This window comes from Mugil cephalus, chromosome 1 (assembly GCF_022458985.1).
Source record: "Mugil cephalus isolate CIBA_MC_2020 chromosome 1, CIBA_Mcephalus_1.1, whole genome shotgun sequence".
NCBI classification, from domain to species: Eukaryota; Metazoa; Chordata; class Actinopteri; order Mugiliformes; family Mugilidae; genus Mugil; species Mugil cephalus.
The window spans coordinates 46,067,198-46,084,887 of record NC_061770.1 but is presented as its reverse complement, the minus strand read 5'-3'; the positions used below and the strand labels follow the sequence as shown (position 1 = coordinate 46,084,887).

Sequence of the window (17,690 nt, the reverse complement as noted above, 5' to 3'; positions counted from 1 at the left end):
TTCAGTCAGCCACGTTTAATTAAAACCTCTGGTGGCTTTTCAGATCGAGAGTTTGCACAAAACACCGCGTAAGCCGGCCTCTTTCATGCTAATAAATCAGCACTAAACCTCATATTTATCCTCTCTTTGAAGGGGCTGCATACAACTCCCACCAGATATTAGGAATAAATTGTTCTCGCAGGACTTCTGGACTTTAAATTTAGAGATCTGGTTAATTCAAGGCATATAAATGTGTAAGTCGTTCTTTATTTCAGATGGGGTGAGGTACCTGAATGCTACAATACGATAGAATTTGTTTATTGTTGATTTATTTTCTTTGTGTATTGCTTTGAAAATTTAAAAAAGAGCTAACAACATCCCCTGTCTGTCCCCGCTATCAGTCCATAACTGGACCGTTGAGGACACGGTGCAGTGGCTGAAGGAGTCGGTGGAGCTGCCGCAGTATGAGAAGAACTTCCGGGACTTCGGGGTGACGGGGAACACGTTACCTCGGTTAGTACAGCCTCAAGTCGTCTCTCCCAGGAGCACCGCCACACATCAACACAAACAAGAGTGTAGATTGTGCGTCATTAACATCATTTCCGTGATAAGAGCTCGGTCTTGCCTGAACCGGGCGTTTATGAATCAATTAGGATCTTTGTTACAGTACCCAGCGGTACCTTTAGTTCTCATTGCTCTGTTCAATGCTGCCCACTGCTGGCTGTAAACGGCAGCGCAGGTAGTCCCCAGAGTGGGTTGATAAGTTTCTGAGGACTAGTAAGATTTCGTTTTTTCTAGGCCAAATTTCGTTTAATTACATGATTTAATAATGCAGCTTTGTCACATCCAGGAAATTGGAGCCGCTCAGCGCCGTGAATATGAAATTGTTATGCGAGCGCTGCCGTTACAGGAGAAACTCGAGGCGCCGGTGGAATGTGACCCGCTGCAAACTGCGTGTGCTGCATGAGCGGGGGCGGAGGGGAGGGCGGCGGGTCGCTGAGGGGTTTCATATTTCGTCACGGAGGTAATCGGCCCTGACTCACGGGGTGATGTCACGCCGAGGGGGTTGTGCTCTCCCCTTGCAGCCATGTTGTCTGGGCCGGTTAAGATGGCGGGGGTACGCGGCCCTTGAGACGAGATGATGGTGTCTCAAAGTAGGGACGGGTGATCCACACAAGCCTTATTGTGTATTATAGAAAGTGAGCCAGTCTCTGATTTCAACCTTTATTCACACCCTGAACGTGAGAACTGAAGGACAGGGTCACGTTTTGAATTACCTGAACACTGAGACAAACTGCCTGTGTTTTCATGTGAGTGTCTCATGTTTTTTATTTTGGTTTTCTTCTGTGCTTTAGATTAGCGGCGAATGAACCGACGTTCATGTCGATGCAGCTAAAGATATTAGACCAGCGGCATAAACAGAAGTTAAACCTAAAGGCGCTGGATGCGGTGCTGTTTGGGCCTCCTCTCCGTAAGTATGCAAATAGGTTTAAAACAAAAAAAGATGTAAAATGTCCAAAAAAACACAAATAAACTACTAATCTTCCCTCCTCAGGTCCACAACACAACTGGTTGAAAGACTTCGTCCTCATGGTTTCCATAGTGATCGGCGTCGGGGGCTGCTGGTTTGCTTATGTGCAGAACAAGTCCAGCAAGGTGCACATTTCCCAGATGATGAGGGATCTGGAGAGCCTGCAGCACGCCGAGCAAAGCCTCTTCGACCTGCAGAGTCGGTGAGAATGGGAACGGATTAAAGTGGCATTAATTCATTCATTCCATACGTATTTGTGGAAGGAGGCTGGCTTGGTGGAGCAGTGTCGCCTCAGCGTTCAAAACACTGACTGCTCGCAAATATGAACTTTTAAATTTAAACTTCTTTAAATACACATTAACATGAATCCAACACAAATTTAGTAAAGGGGTAAATGGAGAGAATGGAGGGACTCATGAAGCCGCATATTACACACTGACTCTGTCAGGTTTCCCACAATTGTCAACTACTGGGGCCAAAATGGGTTTTATTTCCTTTATCTTTTAATTCCATATATATACAGTATATATATATATATATATATATATATATATATATATATATATATATATATATATATATTTATGTCAGGTATGTTTGTGTTTATGGCAGTTGCACATTCAATATAATAAAAAAAATATACTTGAACTTGTGTATTATTTGAATAGCTTAATACTGAATGCAAAACTATAATAATAATGTATATTTATAAATAGCACTAGGTTGAGTTTAATACAGAACACATGTAGTAGGTAGGGAGTCCCTACTTAATCTCTCATCAGTTTTGGGTCCTTGGCCTGAAAAACGTTAAAGACCTCTGATCTAAGAGGTGGAGTTTTTACAGAACCTACCTGTCAGTTCGGAAGAAGTCACACACTTAATTACATATAATTTATATATGGGACAATTAGCCATAATCATGAACCATGTCTGTACCTGGTTGTAAACATGTTTATTTCTGCTGTAAAGTTTGACATTTTAACATGGAGGTCTATGGGGATTGATTCGTTTTTGGAGCCCCTTAGTGGCCTTTTGAGGTACTGCACACGCAAGCTGAGGCTTTTCTGTAGAGACGTGAGATCTTCTCTGTGCTCTGACTTCCTCCTACAGTCCTAAACCAAACTAGGTTAAATAGCAAGTCCTAATTGCCTTTAGGTGATGAAATTGAGCGTGTACTCTATTTATCACTTAATGTACACAATGTCAAAACTGGTCGTGGCCTCATCTTGTCCCTTTCCCGTCCTCTCTCTCAGCCTGGAAAAGGCTCAGGAGGAGAACCGGACGGTGGCCGTCGAGAAGCAGAACCTGGAGGAGAAGATGAGGGACGAGATCACCGGGGCCAAGAAGGAGGCTCACAGGCTTCGAGAGCTGCGAGAGGGAGCTGAATGTGAGCTCAGTCGGCTCAAATATGCAGAGGAGGAGCTCGTACAGGTAGAGATTCTAAAAACGCTTCTTCCCCATGAAATGCAAACACATTCATCAGTCAGAAAAAAGAATAAAATGTCTGAGTTGTTGGCTGGGATTAAATTGAGCTTCAATGATGATGTGACAAATATTAAAGTGAAACGCATCTTTATTATCATTGTATAAATATACAATTAAATATTCTGTTAAAAACTTCATTATTCAAAGGGTTTAAGGTATAATGTTATAAATATATTCATTAGTCTGGCTGAGACACCTTGAAATGGGAAGACACATAAAAAAATTTCCACATAAAACTTTCATTCCTTCCACAAAATACCTACTTTGCACATCTTCAAGATTTGCCCTCTCATAAAAATTCAGCGCTAATATATCTAAGGGCTCCTCGCGGTAATGAGTTCTGTCCTCGCAGACGAGGCTGGAGTGGACTCGTTTTTGCAAATTCAGAATTTAAAGAGTAAGCGCAGTTCATTTGGGACTCAGTGAGCATTAAGCACCACTTACTGTAAAGCATTTGATCTACAGCCTTTTAGGGAGGAGGGGGGGAGGGGGCTCTTAAACATTTGGCAGTGACCCGACACTGGACCCTGATGTATCCCACTCATCTCGCATAGGTGCGAAAGGCTCTGAAGCGAGCGGAGAAGGAGATGCAGTCGGAGCGCTCGGTGCCGGAAGCTCTTCAGAAGTGGCTGCAGCTCACGCACGAAGTGGAAGTTCAGTACTACAACATCAAGAAACAGAGTGCGGAGTTTCAGCTGTGCGTCGCAAAAGACGAGGTAACCGATGTGACCGCAATGTACCAATGGACATTATGCTAATATTTGAATATTTGAATTGAATTATTATTTAAAATCTTTAAATAATAATATGTGCGTTTTCTATAATTATGTTCTGAACATACACAAAAATTTACATTAATCAGGTTTTTGGACTGCAGATTTGAGTGTTTAGGCTTTAATCCCTGAGCGTTGACTGGCAGGCCTTCAAATCAAAAACACTCTTTTCTCCTTGGCACAGAGCTCAAGTCTTTTTTTCTCTCTGGCTTGTAAAAGAGCAGTAAATCATGTTTACTGCCGCTACAGAGGAAGCTCACAGCGTCAGAGCGCTCTCATGTGGACAAGCCAGTATTATTTAAAAGCAGCGAGATGCCAGCCTGGCAGGGCTGCGACCGTTTGGCTGGTGCGCCCACTGATGGCAGCCTCCACCTAAAATGGACATGAAACGCCGGTTTGATTAATGAGTTGACACCAGACTTATTGCTGTGTACTCTCACTGAGTCCTGTCTGAAGCTGGCTAACGAACCTTTCATTAATTTAAGCCGGACATTTTAATGACGACGGTGCAGCGGGTTTTTCTCAGAACAGAACATGCCCTCAACAACCATTATGTTAATGCATCTCCATCAGTAAACAGTTTTTTCTTTTTTAACCTGTTACTTATTTATTTATTTGTATTTCAGGCAGAGAAAATAAAAAAGAAGAGGAGTTCTGTGTTTGGAACTCTTCACGTAGCCCACAGTTCATCACTGGACGAGGTGGACCACAAGATACTAGAAGCAAAGTAAGAAATCTGTGGCTGGAAGGTCGACTCACCGAGCTCGAATTTTTTTATCCGCATCCTTACACCCATCAGGACACTTGAACCGTTTCAGAGAGGTGTTATTCTGAAGAAAGAACCGTTTGTTGTTGGCTGTCTGAGGTATTTCTACCTGCATCAGAGAAGCACCTCTCTCTCCGCGCGGCGCCGTAAACCGCAGTCTCCGAAGCGATCATAAAAGTTGATTCAACACCTCTCCGAAGCCGCTCCGGCAAAAAGTGCGGTCAGGAATCTTCATGAATGAAAGATTTATTGCAGGGCTCTTTTATTAGACCGCGCCGGTTTCAGCCATGAGTACCTAATAAACTGGGAGCTGCGTGTGTAGATACTATTCAGGCTTTTTTTTTGTCACTTTGATTTGTTCAGGGTTAACACATACTTTGCTCGAGCCGGCAGAGAGCTCAGCGCATCGGGAACGGAGCTCTGGCTCGTGTTCAAGGACGTAACGCTTTAAATATATGTATTTCTAAGAATGTACACACCAGAATATCTGCGCCGATCAGCCGCAACATTAAAACCACCCACAGGAGAAGTGAGTAATTATTGACCATCTAGTGACAATTCAGTGGGAAACTTTTATATCTGGCATTCACTTATGTTGACGTTACTTAGTTACTAGACTAGACCAGACAGCTCATAGTGATGAAAGTCCTTGACTAAGTCCAAACTAAGGTTTATGAGCCAAAACCGATGGAATCAAAGCAAAGCTGGCTTCATAGTGGCTCTGACAAAAATTAGAACTGGTATCAGAAACAGCATTTATATTTTTTTTTGTTTGTTTTTCTTAGGAAATCCCTGTCAGAGGTAACGGCGTGCCTGAGGGAGCGTCTCCACCGCTGGCAGCAGATCGAGAAGCTGTGCGGCTTCCCCGTCGTCAATAATTCGGGCCTGCCGAGCCTGACGGCCAGCCTCTACTCAGACCACAGCTGGGTGGTGATGCCCCGGGTCTCGGTTCCTCCCTACCCCATCGCAGGAGGAGTGGACGACCTGGACGAGGACACGCCCCCCATCATTCCACAGTTCACAAGTGAGCGAGGAACCGGACGGGTTTTCGTTCTTTGCATCCGTGAGAGAAATTGTAACATCTTTTTCTTTTTTTTGTTTTTCTTCTCCCGTCGCCCAGCGACTACGATGATCCGGCCCTCGCTGACGCGCAACAGCAGCCTGTGCCGCTCCCGCCGGAGCCTGCTGAGCTCGCCGCAGTCCTCGCTGATGTCCCCGGACCCGGACCTGCTGTCCATGGCCAGCTCGTCCCTCTCCTATCGCCCCGAGGCCGACGACGAACATATCATGTTCAGCTCGGATAGGAGGGGGTATGTAGCTGTGGCCGGAACGCCGCGGAATGGTTTTACAGTTTGGACTCACAGGTGTTTTATCCAGACATTCACACTGACGATGCACTAACCTTGGGGCTAGATGGTAACTTTTCTGACTGGGTGTCGACGTCTAAGGGTCCTGTGGAGGACGCGACCGGCGTCTGGGCTCCAACTGACGAGAGCGCAGACGACGAGACCGATCGCTGCGCGTGATCCCGTCTTTGTCCCCGATGTAGCAGTAAAAGCTCAGCACTTAAGCAAAAAACTGCAGGCTAACAGCGTTAGCTCAGGCAGCCCACAAGAACAGTTGCATCAGCTGATTCTCCAAAATAATCAAATGTATTTGTTTGACTAAAGTCCTCGTGGCTGGTTAAAGGTGGAGTCATGACTTCTCTCAGTTCTCATTCAGAAGCTCGTACCCCCAAATTTACAGGCCGGTATTACCATAGCAACAACACTAACAACTCCCCTTGTGCCACAGCTAACATCACAGTAACAATTCACAATTAGAAAACTAGCTTGTTGGCTAACGTCGTCATATCTCCACTAGTCCCTGTCATCCTGTTTATTAAAGGACTTTCATATCTTTCACCGCCTGAATAAGGCTGGTTTTGGATTTTCACACTTAACAGCCACTTCCTGTGTTTCCACATCTCCTACACATGTTTTCCAGCGTGATAAAAATGAATTTGTGTGCGTGTCAGTCTGAGACCTTTTGCTCTGCTCCCCCCCAGGGAGGCGCCTCAGGAGGGCAGCTCCGACACGGACTCCCTCAGCTCGTCCATGGGGCGCAAGCAGCTGCAGGGCGCGTGCACGCCGGGCCCCGAGACCCCCTACCGCAAGATCTCCCGCGAGGAGCTGATGCTGTTCGGCCAGAGCTCGGAGCTCCCCCCCGCCGCGTCCACCGCCGCCTCCACCGCCCACACCACCAGCAGCAGCAGCAGCAGCAGCCTCAGGGACTCCACGCCGCCGCCCCCCCTCCCCCCGACCCCGGCCACCACGCCCTCCGGCCCGCCCTCCACCTCGCCCTCCCCGGCCCTGGAGCACCACCCGTTCGCGCAGAGGGGCTCGCCCGACCTCACCCGCATCATGCCCGAGTCCCAGAGCGCGACCTTCTCGCAGGGGAGCGCCACGTCCCCGACGGGCAAGGGCGTGTACAACGGCATCCTGGAGAAGTCGTACAGCTTCGGCCAGCTGCCGGCGAGCATGCTCCCCAAGGTGGGGCGCTACCCGTCGCTCACCTCCCTGGACTCGGAGGGCCGGAGCGTGGGAAGGGAGTCCAAGCTCCTGAGCACGTCCTCCCAGGACTCCAGCGACAATGGGGAGAAAATCAAGCGCTCCTCGTCTAAAATCAAAAGCTTATTTAAGAAGAAAAAATAAAACTTCCACAGAGTGAGATGTGTGTGTGTGTGAGAGAGAGAGAGAGAGAGAGAGAGAGAGAGAAATATAAAGAAATTATAAAGAGTGGTTTTAGCCCTAATACTAAAAAAAAAAAAAAAAAAAAAAAGGACATCACTGTAAGCTAAAACATTTCATTTTCTCTCTTAATTTCTTCTTTTTTGTCATCACAGATGGAATGTAGCTCAGCGCGGGAGAGTTTAAACGCCCGCCGCGCTGGTAGCCTTATTTTTCAATAATGCCTTTTTATTTAGCTCACTCATAGCCTCGCGGGGGAACCGCACAGGTCAAGGAAGAGTCAACGAAAGGTCACTGTCTTCTCTTAATTTAATTTTGAACCAAAAAAAAGCCACTATGTTAAAGGGTCTAAAGGTGCAGTCTGTACGTCCGGTTGTCAAGCACACGATGTCCAGTGTTCCACCGCTGAGGTTTTGCCGTTCCTGCCGAACGCAGCTTTCGGCCGTAGCAGCAGCGCACGGCTAACACCCAGGAAAAAAAACAAAAGGCAAACAAAAACACATATTTTCAACTGTTTCTTTCTCAAGTGTCTGAGCTGCTTCTCGCTCATCAGAAGGCGACAGACTGCATCTCCTGAAGTGTTGTGAGCCCCGGACTCACGTACTTGATTTAATGAATCCTGCTAAAGTTCGTTGCACTACTGCTTTCCCGGCGTTTTTGTGGGAAAGGGAGCCGCCGCTCGCGGAGTAAATACTGAATAAAGATACAGAGATGAGAGGGACGCATGGGCAGCCGCAGTGGAGGCGCAGCACGTAATGCTAGAGCCAAAATTATCTGACGCATCTTCAGTGTCGCTGCTTATGGATTCCTCGATATATAGATAAATATAAATATAAATATACATACTTTTGTTTCCACATCATGATGTTCTTATGGACGTTTTGAAATAAGCAGTGAGGGGTTCCTCTGAACTGAAGAAAGTTTATGGAATATGCAGATTTAACCCACACCACTCACCTCCCCTGTGTTCAACCTTGCCCCTCATTACTTGATTAACTGCATCCTGTAGCCGCACATAAACCAGTTCCCACAGTTTCTGTCTGGTGTCCCCCTCCTGGTGTCGCCAGTAGATTTTGATCAAATCGTCTTGAGAATAATTTATCCCCGTGGGGAGGCGATTGTAGTTTTTAAAACGTCATCAGCTGCTACTCTCTGTGTTCCCCAGCTTTGCTTTAAACACTAAGAATTATCTGCTCAGAAGCAATTTGATCCAGATCTGATCGGTACACCGAGACCTTCCCCTCTTCCCAACGCCGCCATCATCATCATCATCATCATCATCGTCATCGTCATCATCGCCGCCGCCGCCGCACACTACGCTCGGAGCCGACCCCTGCAATACGGCCCCGTTCCTCACCCCTGGGCCCGCACCGAGCGCACTGATGTCAAGAGCTCCTGCTTCACACTGTGATTTTCAGCTTCTTCCCTCCATCCTGGGCCTGGCTGTCGGCAGCGATGCAGCGTCAAGGGGGACTGATGCCGTGTACGAGGACGGGCCTCTGTTTTTAAAAAGGAAAAAAAAAAAAAAGAAGATATATATGTATAATATATTAGGAAGGTTGTGGACAATGAAGAAGAAAACAGAGGACGGAACTCCGTGGAGAACATGAATGTTTACGAGACGTTAGGTTTTTTTTTTTTTTTTTGAGAACATTTTGTGTGAATATTTGTATATTGTAGAAGAATTAATAAAAAAGAAAATGGAGGCATCGGACAAGTTTCAGAGTCATGTTTGCAGCAACATGTTAAGCTATTCAAATAGCTTAATATTCAATTAACAGGTTCAAATGTTCATTTTTTTTTATTTCAAACATCTGCAACAGTAATTCAAGTTCTCAGTCATTCACAGACACATCTGCAACAGTAGGGGGCCGTGCAACTGCCGTAAACATAAACATATCTGCATATATCATACACTGTTAGCTTCTCTTATGCTAATATTGCAGCGTGTGCCTGGGATTTCACCTGGTTACTGAATAGGCTCTCGGGTGGGGAACCTGACAGAGTCAGCGTGTAATATGCGGCCTCGTGATTGGCTCAGCAGCGACAGGGGCGGGGCCTATTGTGTACAGGAGGCTTGGATCAACATGTGTAGTGTGGCTCCGTGTGAAACGGTTCGCTGTCGAGGCAGCTCCTGTATCACTGAGTGAGTGAAGTGCTGACTGAAAGATAACGTATTCTGCCTCCATTTATGCTTTTACTTAAATTTCTTTTAGGGGGGAAATTTAAAAAAATATATATAAAAAACGTCTAATCACCCAAAGATTTTGTGACGCCCCCTGCAGAACCTCCACAGACCCCCTGTGGGTTCGCGGACTCCCCGTTGAAGACCTATGATTTAGGTCTTTGAGGTTGAAAAATAGAGAAGTTAGAACCGAAAACATTGCTTAACAAACAGTTTTGCTTTGTGAGAAGCATCTTCCTGGTGGGACTGGCCCAAATAAGTGGATTAAAGTGCATCATTGCAAATGCAGGTGCTTTTTAAAGAGCAAAGTGTCAAAATATCTCAACCACTGCAGTTACTGCCATTTCTATTCTATATTTCAACAATCCCCTTGAAAACAGGACATGACTTAGGTCACAGCTAAGGGTGGGAACATTTACAAAATGTGGCAATTGTGAAAATTTGTCCGCAGCCGCAGATATACAAATCAATAAACGGTGCACCACGGAGCATTTTTCTCGACGCGCATCTTAATCATCCAAAGTGTTTCTGAACCAAACCGCACCCACATTGTGAAAAGTAATCCAGCTGAGTTGAAAGAGCAAACCACCCTGACCCTCCTCACAGCAGATTAAGTGTGGGGGAGAATATCACTCTGACACCCCATTCATCTCCGGAGCGGGGGACACGGTGAAACACAGGAGAAAGGCATGCACGATTGCTTTATCAATATGAAGTGATGAAAGTTGTGCTGATGGTTCATCAATTCGGCGCACCGGGTGAGGAGTGGGAGATGGTGGGGGTGGGGGGGCGTCTGCTGGTGATGAATGTTGTTTGGGCGCCTCTGTACACAGCAACAAATCCCCAACCTTTCACACCGGCCTGATTGGCTCAGACCGGAGGGTGCAGTTTCTGCTCGTGGCCACATGGTGTCAGCAGAGCATCAGAGGAAACGGCCTCAGCAGCCACTCCCCTGATGAGCGTCTGCATGTTGGTGATGGACTCGCTGGAGGTCCACAACCTAAGGAATGTGTTCAGTACTGCAGCTCATGTTATTTTTTCTTCTGTACGCTGGTAATTTGGCTTTTTGCTTTATTACTCAAGTTTACTTGAACAAGGAAATCGACAAATGGCTGTGCAGCCATTAGTATATGCACAAACATTTGGTCTGGGGCAGTTTATGTTATCATAAATTGCTATAACATGTAGTAGTGTGCATCCACCCTTGTAGGAACATCATAAAGCAAAGAAGTGGATATTATAGCTTGTCAGAACAGCTGAGCCTGTAATAGTAGCAATTTTAAGAATACAATGTCCACATACTTTTGGCCACACAGAGTTGCTGAATGAATCACAGATGATTGTGAAACCTAGTATTAATAGACATGAGTAATAACTGTGCATATGTGACATTTTGGCCACATATATGACCAAAAGTATGTGCACAGTACATCGACATACGTTGGAGCTGCGGAGATAATAACGTCCATCACATGTCCACATACTTTTGAACATTTTGGAACGAAGATGTTCAAAAGTATGCGGCCAATATTTGAGCACATGCATCATTCTAACCATATATATTTGACATGATATATGTTAATATTAATAACATTAACCGACTTGTGGAAGTGTCCACATACTGCACACTGTAAGCCCACAATTTTGTAACACAGGATTTAGATTCATGTATGTTTTTAATATTTATGACCAAACGTTGACAATGTATGATACTATAGGTATTGAACATCTATCTCTACAGATGGATAGATATATTGATTGATTTAATGCACAACAACACATGAATTGATTCTAGAGCAACCGCATTCAGCTGCATTCAGACTCTGTCCCATATTCTTCTCCTACTTTCCTCTTCTCTGCTTCCTCTCTATCCTCACAGGAACATTGCAGGTTGGGGACCCGTTGCGGATATTTATGGCCCCCGAATGGCACTGCAGTGTCGTAATTGGCCCCACAATGACACTAATGCTCAGAAAGAGGAGCGGTGTATGCGAGCAGAAGATGGCAGATCCTCCCCCTAATGAATGCTGCTAGAAAAGGTAATGAATAGATAGAGGGCTTAAAGGCACACGTACGTAAAGTGAATGCGTATCAGTGAGGCTTTTACCCGACCTGCCACTGCGCTTCATCTCTCCCTCCTCAGTCTACCACTCCACTCTGCCAAAATCTCTCCTTTCTTTATCCCCATCACTCAACTCTCCCTCTCCCCCTCTCGTTTGGATCCCATTCCATGGCAGTGTAATGGGTTTATTAGTGTGCTTAATGCACTGTGACCTACTGGGGCTTGCCGTCTACCTATTTCATCCACACACACAAAAAAAAAAAAAGAAAAGAAAAAAGAAAAAAGATGAAATGTTTTTAAAAGGGAAGTAGCACAGGAGCAGTAACGATGGGCGGGCGGGTGGGGGTGCAATTCCGGGAACGAAATTATAATTAAGAATGAAGCAAAGGAAGACACAGTAATGGAGTAAATGCTCAATCGCCCTGCCAAATCCAGAACGCTGGACTGCCAAAGCAGATGCACACATTGACAACCATTGTAACAAACTGCAGCAGAGAGTAAACCCCAAACAGCCGGGGACAGTCAAAGCTGCTAGCTGCCACGTTTACCCAGATTGGGATGAACAAAGTCAGCTTTGGAACCAGAGTCAGCTTTGGACGTGCTCGGGGCAAATGAACGCGGGACCAGTGAGAGTGGTGGTATAATGAAGGCAGTTCAGCCGGGACCGTGGTGTTCCTCTGTCTGCAAGAGCTGAGCCAAGCCAGAGATTTAGAGAGCAGGGTTTGGGTTTGAACAATGACAGCCATCGGAGCGCATCTTTAGAGCCTGACTGAAGACAAACAGTGACAAGACTTAAAGCTGCGCCAAGAAATATTTTCACATTAGCGGTTAAGAAATTTACTATTTGAAAAGGGGTCACATGCAGTCCCGAACATACAGAAAATTATCACCCAAATCTCTACACTTGACTGTTTTTTTTTCTCGTTGGTTTGATCTTACAGCCATCAACTTCTTTTTTTTTTGTTTGGTTAACTCCTTACAATCTCATCATGACAGTTTCCAGCAGCAGGCAACTTTTTTCAGCAGAAATACTCCCTCCTATACACTGAAGAAGACATGGTTGGCAGCAATTAACATTTCCATTACCCCTAGAATTGGGCAAAACCCAAATATCGCCATAAAACATTTCAAAAAACCTCTCAATTATCACTAACACACTTTTACGCTCTCATGAGGTGGTTTTTCAGATGTATCGATATGAAAGTTTATCGCAAAAGTGCAATGGAAACACTTCACGTTTCACATTTTCTGTCGTCGGCGTCACGCAGCGGGTCATGTGACCAGTTCATTTGACGTCCATCCACCTCAAAGTGAAGTCTCGCGTGATGAGAATTTAAGAGAGTTATGAGATATCGTGTGATGAGACTTTACAAGAGTTACAGCTCATTCGCAAAACACCTTTCAATGGAAACACGTATATTTGTACTTCATCTAAATTTCAGAAAAATCACTTTTATTTAGTGGAAAACTGTCATGGAAATAAAGATACTGAGGAATACTATTTTAAATATTTCCTTCAGTTGGTGGTGGAGACCAAAATAGAGCCAAAAGAAGAGTTAATATTGGTCTTTAGTTTACCATTTGGCAAAATATATGATCAAAAGAAACATAACATTTCTTTCATGTCTGCTAATATGTCAGATTTATATGGTTACAGTATACTGTGTTTACAGTTTATTGTCTTGTACACAATTGCGTCTTTGAAATAAAATCTATGAACTTCTTCATTCCCTTCAAAAGACTTCATGCCTATACTTATTTTTGTATTTGGGGAAATAAACAACTTCGTCCTCTGCTTTCTGTTATGTTTCCAATTTAATGCTCCACAACAGGTTGACAACTTTCAACAAAAGTTCTTTCCTAATTTTGGCATACTTTCATACGCTTATCATTTTATTTGGTGTCCATGTCAGCAGTTAAGTTGGTAACTCTGATCAGAATGATTTCAGTCTGGTTGAAGAGATAGCGTAAACATTGGATATTGTAGAAGTGAAGTTCACAAGTAAACGTGTAATTACCACTTACTGCCACAGGGGCCGCCAAAGACAACAAATCAGAGATCTTCTAAATTGACACTTTAAAAGGTTGATGCCATTGGGATAAGAGTTACCTGGCCCAGACAATGTCTGCTATTTTCTAACAGGGTGCAATACCTGGACATTAAAGCTGGGAGAAATGGATCTTTAACAGAGATGGCAGGGGATAAGAGAAACCAACACAAATTTAAAAATAAAAATAAAAATAATAATAATTAAAAAAAACACCACAAAACAAATACAATCTGGGAAAAGTACCAAAAAATATAGTTGCAGCTTCAAAAGACGGTTCAAGCTGATATAAAAGTCTCATCTCAGTCTTGCGACCAAAAGTCATCTTTTCATCAAATGAGCTATTTTATCAGGGCGACACATACGACATTCAGTATCTAACACATACCACTGCACATTTTGTTCCACCACACTGAAGTGTGAAAAAATCCTCAGCTCAATTTCCAGCAAAGGTAGGCCTGATTAAAAGCCCTTCTAAAAATAATATCGCTACACTTGAGCACCGCGTGCATCCTTTTATGAAGCAGTTAGGAGTTTAATTTGTTGGCCCCTAAAGCAGCTGAAATAGATCAAAGGCCTCATTAATATAAATGAACAAATGGCAAAAATGTTTGTTGTGAGCCGTCTAAAACGCGCTTCGACGTGAATGACACCGCTGTGATTGATTCGCCGAGATTAAACGGAGCTTAATCAGATTTGCACAGGTGATCACAGCGATCGCATCAGATGAACGTTAGTCCTCAGCTCACACCAGCGAGCGGCGTGACTTCACAGAGGCCCCCCCCTCCCCTGTTACTTCTAATTCACAATGTGTACATGCCTCTAAAGATTTATGCTTCCTGAATCACTTGTAAACCCCTTTCAGGATTATAAATGTGGTCATATTTAATGTGAATTAAATTGCCCTTCCTGTACAAGCACACATGACCCCAATGTAAAAAAAATAAATAAATAAAAAGATGCAAAAATCAAAGTGTCATTTTAAAAGTACTGAGTTTTCTCCAAATATCCTGAAAAACTTGGCTCATTCTCCTGGTTTGGACCTTTGGGCGGTCCACAATGTAATAGCATATTAGCCTAAAGCAATTAGCGCCTTATTCATTAATAATAGTGTTTAAAACTCTTTCATATGACACAGCAAGTATCAGAGCTGCTGCTGTGAACACCCAGCTGGACCCGCTGCGGCGCTCCCACTGATGACTCACATTCCCCGTGTTTTTTTTCTTCTCCTTCCCCCGTCACCTTAAATGACGCTTGATAGTTACAGTCAAGCTCTTTAAGTGACACCATGAGTAACTGAAAAAAAGCCTTGAGCGAGAATGAGAAAAAAAAAAAAAAAAAAGCGACTAGCAAGGGAGTGTATTCTAATGGGCGTCAAGATCTTTTCCGGTGCAATTACCTTGTTGTTATTGTCAACGCTGTGTCAGAGGACAGGGCGTCCAAACGGACTTAGCGTTGAGCCACGCTGAGGGCTAACAGATGTGACACGGCGATGAGTGACTGCGGCACCTATTAGATTAACGAGGACACTTCCACTTAGAGGGAAGCTCAGCGTCTCCCTGGGCCGCTCTGAAAGGATGCAAGTGGACGTTGCCTTCAGAGGGCATCTTAAAGGAGTTTTAGTCCTTGCTCCCACTTTGCCGAGCATTTAGTCCTCAGGTTAAAAAATGTCATTATTCAATACGTGTCAATTTAGTTTCATTACAGGGCAGAAAACACAGAGGGGATGAAAAGCTGCCTGTTAACAGGAAGAAAGGAGGAGCTTGATGTGGGGTGACCCATCTCCTCGATACAGAACAGTATTAGTGCCGCCCCATAGCAAAAAATGAGGAGGATTTTTTGTTTTCATCTTGCACTCTGAGAAAAAAAGTCGAAATGTCGAGAATAAAGTCAAAACTTTTGAGACTGTAATAACCAGCGCACGTGACTGCTTCTACAAAATGCCGTGCAGACAGTTAGATGAAGTGGTGAAACTATAGTACGGAATAGTATTAGGGCCACTAATCTTTCTTTCTCTTTACTGCTACTACCCACTACTCCAGCCTGTGTGGTCCCAATACTGACAACTACACTGTGTTTGCGAGCTAAAGGAGAAAGAATTTCTTTGTTACTAAAGCCGAGTATGAAGTATAGTGTAAATAGAGGTGGCATTATTACTCTTCCATAGTCCGAAACATAGTTTCACTGCCTGCCTGCACAGGATTTAGTAGAAGCAGTCACATCAGTCTCAAAAGGTCGACTTTTTTCTCAGCATTACCCTTTGACTTTTTTTCTCTAAGTGCATTATGAAAAAAAAAATCTAACTTCTCTCATTTTTTTTCCCTCATGGGTGGCCCTAACACTCTTCCATAGGTAGAAGCCAGACAGACAGAGTTATTCCCGAAGAGAAGAGCTTGCTTCACACATCTGAAGAAAGAAAACACGCAGCATTTATCCGTGATATGAAGAAACTCGCTGATGCACACTGTGTTCTCTAGAAACAAGTCGGTGAGATGCATTTTCTCCTCAGTGCTGAATAGTGCATTTTATAAAAAAGCACACTTGTCCGGGTCCAGTAACATGGGCCTGAATTGAAACATTTCCTCACCCCCAGACTTTTTGTCTTAAGAAAAAAAATATCCAAATCTCTAGAAACATTATTTCATAGTGAAAGTTTTCCTGTTTTTCTCTTTTAACAGTTTCTCTGAGTTTACTTGGGTTGATGAAATGCAGTGAAACGAGGCGAAAGACGAAACTAGAACAAAAATAAAATAAAATAAAATAAGAAGCGCTTAATAAAAATTCACTGTTGATTACTTTAATTCCCTGCAGGGCTCTGCTTGGGTCTACTGTGAACTTATCCAGAGATGGGACCTACCTGGCCGTCACTGAATCTAAAACAAGGATGCCTTTGTAAATACCCATTAGTGAGTTTAAATGTTAAAGACATTCCATGTTTTCAATCAGATTTACTGAATATCGCATTTAATAAAAAAGGACACTTGTCTGGGTCCGGTAACGAGAACGTGAGCCCGAACTGAAAAGCTAGAATTTAATTTTCTTTGGGAAAATGAAACATGTGACTGTGCTGAAATCCACTTGATTCAATCATTTGCTGCGCTGATGGTAGTTAAAAAGAAGAGCTGAAAGGTTCAGTGTTTGAAAGCTGCAAATCCGCTGCGTTCTGCATATCTGAAACTAAGTTTCATACAATGTTTGGAAAAAAATCTCTTCAAATATTCACATTCGTATCTAAGTTTCCTGTTCCTCTTTTAACAGACTTTCTCGTTGGATGGAACGAGAAGTTGTGTCCAAACTTTTGACTAGTAGTGTGTGTTTTTTTTAGATTTCAAAACTTCCTAAAAAAAAAAATTTGTTTGAAATGATGGCATGATATTAACATATTCCAAAGAGGAGATTAATTTGTTAAGCTGAGTCTGTCCCCCCAAAACAGATGCTTTGTAACCCACTCCAGATCTGTAAATTGCAACATTCATCTGAGGAAATCATGGAGGTAAATTACGTGTTTTGTTTCCTCGTTTATGTCCCTGTCACGAACCTCACGCTCAATATGCAAAAGCAAAATAAGAAAACATGCTTCACAGAACCAAACTTTTAGACGTGTTTCAAGTTAAAATGCTTGAACCAAATTAAAGTTTTCTGTCAGGATTTGTGTTTTCCTCCGTCTGACTTATAACTGCAAAAAAAAAGAAAAAAAGCCATAAATAAAACATAAAACAAAGCCTGTGCTTGTGATAATGTCCCATGTTTTTCCTGCTCTCACTGGAAAAAAATAAATAAATAAATAAAAGGAAAAAAAATCACAACTCACGAAAAGGATTCTAGGTTAACGCCGACACTGATCTGTAGTTTGAAGTGTCGCGCACGGTGAGGTGGTTTAAAGCCCGCGTAGGAGTCGGCTGCACTTTAACTGCGTGGCGTTGCTACGGTGACCTGGATCCCGCCATGAGCCGAGATGACACTAGACGTGAAGTGAGTCTGGGTGGGTGAGTGGGGGGGTTTACTTCAGTTTACTTTAGTTGATGAAACACGGTGAAACAAGGCGATGGATGAAACTGGAACAAAAGAAAAAGACTCCCCCCCCGAAAAAAAAAGATAAAACCCGAAAAGTGCTTAATAAAGATTCACTTTT

General features: G+C 43.8%; 1 protein-coding gene across 3 annotated transcripts in view; it reads left to right on the top strand.

Moving 5' to 3' along the window:
• The window catches only part of stim2b (stromal interaction molecule 2b), a 41,617-nt gene extending 32,640 nt beyond the window's left edge, over positions 1-8,977 (top strand). For 2 of the 3 annotated variants that reach the window (XM_047594166.1, XM_047594182.1), the window contains exons 4-12: positions 381-492; positions 1,335-1,450; positions 1,535-1,712; positions 2,764-2,941; positions 3,550-3,711; positions 4,395-4,495; positions 5,320-5,558; positions 5,655-5,898; positions 6,582-8,977. In XM_047594166.1, coding sequence (XP_047450122.1) covers positions 381-492; positions 1,335-1,450; positions 1,535-1,712; positions 2,764-2,941; positions 3,550-3,711; positions 4,395-4,495; positions 5,320-5,558; positions 5,655-5,898; positions 6,582-7,227 — 1,976 coding nt within the window. In that variant the 3' untranslated portion in view covers positions 7,228-8,977. The remainder of the gene's footprint in view (positions 1-380; positions 493-1,334; positions 1,451-1,534; positions 1,713-2,763; positions 2,942-3,549; positions 3,712-4,394; positions 4,496-5,319; positions 5,559-5,654; positions 5,899-6,581) is intronic. The other variant, XM_047594176.1, reaches the window with a different exon arrangement.
• Positions 8,978-17,690: the final 8,713 nt, after the last annotated feature.